The sequence below is a fragment of the Meleagris gallopavo genome, chromosome 13, assembly GCF_905368555.1.
Source record: "Meleagris gallopavo chromosome 13, MGAL_WU_HG_1.1, whole genome shotgun sequence".
NCBI lineage: Eukaryota > Metazoa > Chordata > Aves > Galliformes > Phasianidae > Meleagris > Meleagris gallopavo.
In genome coordinates, this window is record NC_139416.1 from 1,317,663 (window position 1) to 1,326,328 (window position 8,666).

At 62.3% G+C, this 8,666-nt stretch overlaps 2 protein-coding genes across 3 annotated transcripts; one reads left to right on the plus strand and one right to left on the minus strand.

Moving 5' to 3' along the window:
• Window positions 1–38: 38 nt before the first annotated feature.
• On the minus strand, window positions 39–4,652 carry LOC100548047 (SNF-related serine/threonine-protein kinase-like). 2 transcript variants are annotated; one of them, XM_085234948.1, is made up of 6 exons: window positions 4,531–4,652; window positions 2,957–3,555; window positions 1,740–1,881; window positions 1,404–1,616; window positions 1,167–1,304; window positions 39–1,086 (listed from the first exon to the last, which is right to left on the minus strand). In XM_085234948.1, the coding sequence occupies exons 2-6, from the start codon at window positions 3,525–3,527 to the stop codon at window positions 366–368; spliced, it is 1,785 nt and encodes a 594-aa protein (XP_085091074.1). In that variant the 5' UTR covers window positions 3,528–3,555; window positions 4,531–4,652; the 3' UTR covers window positions 39–365. The 2 variants fall into 2 exon arrangements, with proteins under 2 accessions (XP_085091074.1, XP_085091075.1); XM_085234949.1 differs by having other exon boundaries at window positions 4,510–4,569.
• Window positions 4,653–4,813: 161 nt separating this feature from the next.
• On the plus strand, window positions 4,814–8,521 carry AGRP (agouti related neuropeptide). Its single transcript, XM_019619787.3, has 4 exons — window positions 4,814–6,157; window positions 6,877–7,055; window positions 7,170–7,258; window positions 8,257–8,521. The coding sequence occupies exons 2-4, from the start codon at window positions 6,881–6,883 to the stop codon at window positions 8,449–8,451; spliced, it is 459 nt and encodes a 152-aa protein (XP_019475332.1). The 5' UTR covers window positions 4,814–6,157; window positions 6,877–6,880; the 3' UTR covers window positions 8,452–8,521.
• Window positions 8,522–8,666: the final 145 nt, after the last annotated feature.

Below are 8,666 nucleotides of genomic sequence, written 5' to 3' on the forward strand. Positions count from 1 at the left end.
CCTCCCTCCCGCAGCCCCGGCAGACGCAGCCCGAGCCGTCAAACCAAAGCGCGGTTTTATTGCACCGACGAACTTTGCTTCCCGGCGGCTCCCATCCACTCAGTGCAGCGCAGCCCGGGCCGAGCGGCGGCCCCCGCCTCGTGCGTTCATTTCTTGCCAGCAAGAAAACAAAGAGGTAATAAATAGGAAGCGCGTTGTGGGGGGAGCGGGGGGTAACAGTGCAGGCTGGGGACGCGTGGCCGTGGCCCACGGGTCTCAGGCAGGGGATATAGCCGTCTCTATGTCGTTACATTAAAATAGACTATTTAAAAAAATCATTTCTAGTAGTTAAAAAACGCCCAGCCGTCCCTCGTCCGGCCGCGGGGCTAAATGACGTGGCAGCAGTTGAACTGCCCCAGGGACAGCAGGCTCTCCTTGGGGCCGGGGTGGATCTTGAAGGCCAAAGCTTTCTCGCACAGCGGGATCTGCATCAGCCGCTCCCTCAGGCTGCCGCTCTTGCCCTTACCCGGGTCCAGCTTTATCACGTTCTCCGCCTCCCCCTCGCTGCCCCCCGCCCCCCTGGGGACGCCCGGGCGTTTCTCCTTCGGCTCTGGGGAGGCTGCGGGGACGGCTCCCCTTTCCCCGGGACGCCCCGAGCCCTCCCTGCCCTCGGGGGTCCCCGCGCTGCCCGTCCTGTCCCCCCGCGGCTCCGGGGGCCCTCGGGCTCCGCTGGCAGCTCGGTACCCCGCCCGGCCCCCCGGCTCGGCCCCCCAGCCCAGCACCTCCCCGCGGAACGGCGGCCGACGGGCCCCGGCGCGGAGGAAATCTCGCATCTGCTCCTGGTTCAAGGAGCTGCTCTTCCTCTCCATCACGCTGGGTCTGCACTCCTCTTCCTCCTCCTCTTCTTCCTCCTCGCAGATTTGCTGCAGGGCCGGGGTGCTTTTGGTGATGGCCGTATCGATGGTGGGAGCCTTCAGCAGCACCCGGGGGGGCTGACGGCCGCGGCTGCTCTCCCCGCTGCTGGGCTGGGAGCTGCCAGGAACCTCTGCTACGGGCTGACAGCCCCCAGTGCCATCCCCGGGGCCGAACGTGTCCGAGAGGTCGGTCCTGAGCGTGGGGAAGGGCGGGGGGGGGGTCAGCACCCGCCTGCGAGGCGCTTGGGGCGGTGGGGGGCGGCTGGGGCTCACCTGCTTTGCACCTGCTTGGCCAGGTCGTAGAGGAGGCTCTGACGGCGGCTCTGCTCCTCCTGCTTCTCCCGCAGCATCCTCTCGGCCAGCAGAAAGTAGGTGGCCGTGATGTGGTTGTAGCGGTCGGCCTCCAACGCCCTGCGTGACACCGGGAAGGATCAGCATCAGAACCCAATGGCCGCGCTCACATCGGCACCGCCAGACCTCCCTCCTTCCCTCCCTCTGGCTGCCGCTCACTCCTGGATGGTGTCACGGTCAGCGATGTGCCCACACGTCATGGCCTGGATGATGATCTCGTGCTCCTCCTGGGACACGCGCTTGTGCGAGGTGAGGGGCAGCAGGCAGCGGCTGGCGGGGGACGGATCCACCCCCTGCAGCCACGCGTGGCCCTCGATCTGCTCCAGGGAGGCTCTCTGCCGGGGGTCCCGCTGCAGCATCCTGGAGATGAGGCTGCCCGGGGAAGGGAGGGACACCTGGATGAGCGCAGCCAGAGCCTTCCCCCGGCCCCAGCCCCATCCCTCCGGCTCCCACGGGGCTCCCATGGAGACGGGGACAGCGGGGAGAGCTGCCTACTCGGAGCACTGTGCGGAGACGTGTGGGGGCACGGTGTAACGGCAGTCCATGATCATGGTGAGCGTCTCGCTGTCGTTGGCCTCCTGGAAGGGCGGCTGTCCGCACACCAGCATGTAGAGGATGACCCCCAGGCTCCAGATGTCTGCAAGAGGAAGAGGAAGACGAGAGTCAGTAAGCTCCTGAGGAAGCTAAAATGTGACGGCTGCCACCCCGTTGGGAAGGATCCCAGCTGGCAGGGATCGGGGATCCCCACGGGACACAGCCCCCCATGGCACTTCAGCCTCCCCCCCAACACACATAGGGATGGCTGCATACAGGCCCCCCAAATCTGGGCGTGGGTCTGGAGCCCAAGTGCCATAGGGATGGGGCTCCAGCACGCACCTGCAGCCTTCACCTCGGTGACAGCCCCCCTGGAGGAGGTCCCCAGAGCAGGGCAGCAGTGTCACCAAAGCTCCCCACACCCCAGGTGCTGGGTCAGCCCTTCCCAGCTGCGCAAGCACACCCCGAATGGGCCGCCAGCCCTGTGCCAGCTGCAGCAGCACTCATCTTCACGTGCCTCCTTGTGACCACATGCAGCCCCGCTGCAGAGACGGCCCCGTGCACAGCTCCCGCCCTGCCTGGCAGCCCAGAGACTGATTTTCTTCTTATTGCAAAACCGCTTATTTTTAGGATGCTGAGCGCAGGCTCTCCCTTAATACCTTCAGCTTCTTAAGTGCCTGTGCATTTTAAAATTTCTCATCCGTGCCAGTTTCCTTGCTTGATTTGCTTTTGCAGAGCCACCTATTCGTGTTCCCACCACCCCTCCGAGCCATGACAGCTCTCAGCTTTGAATCCTTCCCCTCGCTCCATGCTGAAACCGGGCTGTTTCCTTGCAGAGCTCCAGCACTGTGTTTTGCCCAGCCCTCCTGCCCCAGCTCAGCAGGGCTGGCTGGACTCCCAGTCCTCCTTCTCCTCCCATGGCCCAAAGCACCGGCAGGAAGCGCCCGGAGGAAACTTTGGGAGCTGGAGGCGGCTGCATCCTAAGCAGGTTTCCTTCCCACATCCCATTGCTGCCAGGGCCATGATGTGCTCAGCCGAGCATCCCTGGGGCAGGATTTGTCCCACAGGGCTCTGAGGATGCCTGAAGAGCCACAGGAAACTGAAACACAAGCCCACGTGCATGCTAAGATGGCAATAAATGGGAGCACGGGAGGCATGGGAGCCCTCCAGACCCTTACCCACAGCCGGAGCATCGTACTCATCTCCAAGCAGGATCTCCGGCGCCGAGTACGCCAGCGAGCCACAGCTGGTGGTGAGCATCTTGCCGGGCTGGAAGCGGTTGCTGAAGCCAAAGTCCGTCAGCTTGACCACCCCCTGCTCCTGGAAGAAGACCACGTTCTCGGGCTTGAGGTCGCGGTGCACCACGTGCAGCTTGTGGCAGTAGGAGATGGCGTGGACGATCTGGGCGAAGTAATGCTTGGCGCGGGGCTCGGCCAGGCCGCCCTCGTGCCTCATGATGTGGTCGAACATATCGCCGCCGTCGCCCAGCTCCAGGATGAGGTAGAGCTTGGCGTGGGTGTCGATGACCTCGTAGAGACGCACCACGTTGGGGTGCTGCACCAGCTTCATGCAGCGCACCTCCTGCAGCAGCTGCCCCGCCGCCTCGCCCGCCAGCTTGCTCTTGTCGATCACCTTGACGGCCACGCGCTGCCCCGTGAAGACGTGCCTGGCCAGCTTCACCACGGCGAAGTGCCCCTTACCCAGCGTGCGCTCCAGGTCGTACAGCCCTGCGATTTTGCCCTCGGCCATGGCGCCGGGTGGGGACGGGCATCGGGCGCTGCAGGGCGGAGGGTGCTGACAAAGGGCACCCGATTCCTGAGCACCCCAACGCCCGTCGTCCTGCTGCACGGCGGCCCAAGTGGACCCTGCGCATCCCTACATCCCTCGGCGCCCCAGCAGCACAGTGCTCCACCTCCAGGACCCCAGCACCGTGGGCACCCTAATGCACCCACCTCCCCATCCCCAGGCACCCCAATATCCCGCCTGGTTCTCAGCATCCTGGGCACTCAGCACCCCGTATCATAGAATCATAGAACCATAGAATGGCCTGTGCTGAAAAGGACCACAGTGCTCATCTAATTCCAACCCCCTGCTGTGTGCAGGTCGCCAACCAGCAGCCCAGGCTGCCCAGAGCCACATCCAGCCTGGCCTTGAATGCCTGCAGGGATGGGGCATCCACAGCCTCCTTGGGCAACCTGTGAACAGTGCCTCACCACCCATGTCCCTGTGGACCACCACCCCATGCCCCCAAGACCACCGTACCCCTGTGGTCTTCAGCACCCCAAGCATCCCAACAGCCCCACTTCCAGCACCCCCCAACCCTAAGGGTGTTACTGAGCATCCCCTGAGCACCCCAACAGCACTCCAACACCCCAACCTTCTGACCTCCGGTACCCCGTGCACCCCAATACCACCAGCCCTCAGCATCCCAATATCCCCACCTCTAGCACCCCAATCTCCAATCCCCATCGAGCCCCCCAAAACGCCACCCTCCAGTTCCCAGCACCCCAAAACAACCACGGCCATCCCAACCTATAGCACCCCAGCGCCCCAAACCCCCCAGCTCCACATCCCCAGCGCACCCCAACTCCCAGCACCCCAACACGACCACCGCACCTTTCCAACCTCCCACCCCGTCTCCCCCCAGCCCCCAAATACCGCTCGCAAACCCCACGTCCAACCCCTCACAATCCACCGTCGCCCCCCCCCATCCCTCAGCCCCCCGCCGTACCCCCGGGGGTCCCGCACTCACCGCACGGCGGAGCTCGGGGCCGCGGGGCTGCGGCGTCCCGGAGCGCCCGCCCCGCTGACGTCAGCGTGCTCCGGCCCGCAGCCTTAAAGGGCCCCCGTCCCTCCCGCACCCCCACCCCGCATCCTGGCTGAGGCCGGGCGCAGCTCATCGCACCCGGCTCGGCTTCCAGCCCGCTCGTCTCCCCCTCTCCCATACGGACACGTGCGGGGTGGCCTCGCTGCGGCCGCTCTTTTCCTGGAAGCGATGCGGGCTGCTCATTTAGCTCGTTACTGCCCGGCGGAGCACCGCAGATTAAAAAGCTCTCAGCGCTCGGCCGCCTCGGCAATGTTAATGCCTTCCCAGAAGCCCGCAGCCCATAATGAGCCCCGCTCCAGGCTGGCGTCACTGCTGCGGGCTGAGGGCACAGGAGTGGGGTCTGCGTCCCGCTATGGCAGCGGGGTGCTGTGCGGGGGGTTCTGAGTAGGTGCTGTGCATGGGGACCCAGCTGGGTGTGAGGGGTGAGCATCCCAAATGGGTGTGAGGTATGAGCATCCCAAATGGGTGTGTGATATGGGCATCCCAAATGGGTTTGTGATATGGGCATCCCAGCTGGGTGCAGGGATGTGGGTTCTAAACACAGGAATCCCAAATGGCTGTGAGGTGTGGCCATCTCAGCTGGGTGCAGGATGCAAGGATCCCAGCTGGGTGTGGGGCTGCAGGAGGACTGATGTGAGCAGGGTGGATGCAGAGGTGACTCCTCCATCCCTGCCTGGCCTCGCGGCTGTGGGGCTGGGGTTGCACCAGGCTGACTGCAGCTTCCTTTGGGCTTGGGTGCGGTGCTCGAGCACTGAGAAGCCAAAGGCACATCCGCATGCAGCTGTGGGACGCAGCACTCATCCTTCCTCCTGGGGTGCAGCTGAGGCCGGGATGCTGAGCGCTCTGAGGCTGCAGGTCCTGGAAAGGATGAGTGAAGGAGACACAGTCAGTGCCTGGAGGATCTGCAGCTGGGCAGTGGTGGGAGCAGAGGCTGTAATGGGCTCTGGACTGTGGCTGGGATCGTGCCAGGAGCTACAGGGCTTTCTCCACAGCGTGGAGAAGCGTGAGGGAGTGGGGCTGGGTGTACTCAGGCTCCTCTGGCATCAGAGCAGCTCCTTTCCATGGCTTTGCTGGCTCCTGAAAGCCACAGGGACATGGGGCGCTTAGAGCAGGCATCCCAAAGCCACAGAGTGCTGGTGGAGGAAGGGGACAGGGGCTGATGTTGGGCCAGAAGCATTGCTGGTGCGTGAGGATGCAGGAGGAAGCTGTGTGTCCATCGCTGGTCCTCTGTCCCTGGGTACCAACACAGGGGCAGCATCGCTGCGTAGGCTTGCTTGGATTTTGGGACGAGTGGGCACCAGCTCCTGGCTGCAGCCCCACACAGCAGCACTCCATCCCACCCACGCCCCGCTGGTGCTTTGCCATCCAGACAAAGCCCCGTCTGCAGCAGAGCCCACCTACCTGCTGCTTAGCGGGGTCATGTGGCTGAGGCACTTAATTAACGAGCAGCCGATATAAGTTCCCGGCGAGATGTGGGGAGGGAGGACATCGAGGCAGAGCGACTCTGAGCGAGCCCTGCAGAGCAGTGCCTGCAGCCCCACACCGGCTGGAGGTCAGTGGGTCTGCAGGGAAGGGGCTGTGGAGCAGGGATGGGCGCGGGGAGCATTCGGTGCACCCTGCTGGGTGCCCATGGCATGGAGTGGGGTGGCACCGTGGGGTGAAGAAGCTCTGGGTTCCCCTGTGAGTGAGGGACGAGAGGGGAGAGGGGCTGACCCCACCTGGGGATGCTCCTGGCAGCATGACTGGAGGCTTTGCATGAAAGCTCTTTTGTCTTTTTAGGGTTCTTTAGGGTAAAGGTGTGGCACAGAGCTGCCACAGCCACTGCAAGGACCTTTGCTGTCACACGCAGACCTGAAGGTCCTCTATCCATGCCTCTGTCAGCTCCACATCACCCTGTAGTGATTTTCTCAAAGCCCCACTGTTGTCTGTTGTGCCCAAACCCCATGGTAGCCTCAGCCTCTCCATTGCAGGAGCTTTCACAAAACACAGGGATGTCTCACGGCCTTCTGGGGACACTCCTGTCATGCAGCCCCAGCTGCAATGCCCAGGGCAGTGCAGGAGGCCTTTGGCTGCAGCCATAGGAAGCTGCTCCACACTCCTGCCCACGGTGTTGCATGCTTGTCTGTAAGACTGGCTGCCAAACACCTCTGGGGAGCATCACAGAGAAGACAACCCAGAGCTGGGGTGTAGGAAGGCACCCCAGCTGGCAGCACTGCTGGCAGAGGGGCCGGGCTGACGCTGACCGCTTGCTCTCTGTGCACATTGCCCCAGGACCATGCTGAACGCGCTGCTGCTGTGCTACGGGCTGCTGCAGGGGATCCAGGCCATCCTCACCTCGGACCTCAGCCACAGCCCCCTGCAGAAGATGAGCTCCGGGCTGGAGGAGGCAGACAGAGCCCGCTACCCCAGCCTGCTGCACAAGGCCAAGGAGCTGTCAGTGGAGCTTGCTAGTGAGTCCCGCGGTCCTCAGCCCTCGCTGGGACAGCCAGCTCCCCAAAACTGAAGCAGGGAGCTCCTGCTCAGCCCGCAGTGCCCACCTTGCCCAGCCTCTCTCTGTTTCACAGGAGCTACTCCCAGGCCGGACTTGGATCAGATGGAGGTGCAAGAAGGTGATGATAACCTCCTGCAGAAAAGCAGCGTGCTGGAACCACAGGTAACACACTGAGAGTTTTTGTTTTCCTAAAAACACCCCAAACAGGTTTGCTTTGAGCCACATCAGGTTTCTCTGTGCCCAGGGGTGGTTTGGAGCAAACACTTCATGAGATGCTGCACAGGAAGGGAGCATCCTTTGCTGCCTGCTGAGGGGTGTGGACACGCTGGGTGTCAGGGAAGCTGGAAATGGAGGGGCCAGGAAAGCCCCTCTGTTTGGGGTTGGCCTTCAGGGATGCTGCTGCAGGAGCTGGGAGGTGAGCTGGCTGGAGGCAGGCAAGGTTTCCATGTTTCATTTCCTAACAAACTGTGGGAACCCAACCTTCCCACCGCACATTACTGTAATGACAAGTGGGTGTGAAACATCCTCTTTCAAAATTGCTCCAGCCAGACCAATTGTTCAGCTAAAAATCAGAGGGGACTGTGAGAACGCTTCCAGCCAAGGGGAATAGGAACAGTGAATCGACGATTGCCAGGTCCTTTGGGAGGAAATGCCAACTTCCCTTTCTCTTGCAGTGTGTAAGCAATCTGCCCCTGCTGTCCCTGCAAAGGACAGACTTCCATCTCAGGGGAAAATGGAGACCTGAGGGGTTGATGGACGAGCCACCGAAGTGATGCAGGGCATGGGGAATATCCCACGATGAAAGATTAGAGAGACCAGGGTTGTTTCCTATGGACAAACAATTCAAGGATCCTTGAAGGGAGGTAACCTCAAGGGGAAGGAAGGCTTCAGCTGGATGGGAAGAGTGGAATCCCAAGCAGATCTTCACAGATGAGGCTTTAGGTCCCCTGTGCTCAGGGTCTGCAAGCAAAGCATGAAGAGGAGCTGGCATCACTAGGGTCCAGCACCAAATCCCAAGTATCATCTTCTAGGAGCAAGCTGAATTCGGATATCTCAGCCTCCTGTTCGAGATGGAGGTGCCTCAGGCTCTGGGCTCTCTAACACAGTTCTTTAGCAATGGGGTGGACCATGAGCGCTCCCTCTCCTCCTCTCCCCTACAGGTATTGTCCACGGCCCTGCAAGCTGCAGGCAGGGAGGAGCGGAGCTCCCCTCGCCGCTGCGTCCGTCTCCTGGAGTCCTGCCTGGGCCACCAGATCCCCTGCTGTGACCCCTGTGCCACCTGCTACTGCCGGTTTTTCAACGCCTTCTGCTACTGCAGGAAGATCAGCACCACCTTCCCATGCGGCAAGAACTAGTGCCTGTGCCACAGGGCTGCCCACTCGTCCCCACCAGCCTCCCCCTCTGCAGCTCCAATAAAGCAGCAGATAGATAGCACTGCTATTGCTGAGTGTGGGCTGTGCTGGGCACTGGGCTCGTGCTCTTGGGAACAAGGGGATGCAGGACATCCTTCCTGCCCAGGGAACGCATTGTGGTGCGGTTGGGACTGTGGGGGTCACTGAGTGCCACCAGC

Coding starts and splice junctions, on each gene's coding strand:
- LOC100548047 (XM_085234948.1), bottom strand. CDS start 3,527: ATGGCCGAGGGCAAAATCGCAGGGCTGTACGACCTGGAGCGCACGCTG. Junction 1,305..1,403: donor GACCGTGACACCATCCAGGA/GTGAGCGGCAGC, acceptor GGTGTCACGCAG/GGCGTTGGAGGCCGACCGCT. Junction 1,087..1,166: donor GCCAAGCAGGTGCAAAGCAG/GTGAGCCCCAGC, acceptor CCCCACGCTCAG/GACCGACCTCTCGGACACGT.
- AGRP (XM_019619787.3), top strand. CDS start 6,881: ATGCTGAACGCGCTGCTGCTGTGCTACGGGCTGCTGCAGGGGATCCAG. Junction 7,056..7,169: donor GCTGTCAGTGGAGCTTGCTA/GTGAGTCCCGCG, acceptor TCTGTTTCACAG/GAGCTACTCCCAGGCCGGAC. Junction 7,259..8,256: donor GCAGCGTGCTGGAACCACAG/GTAACACACTGA, acceptor TCTCCCCTACAG/GTATTGTCCACGGCCCTGCA.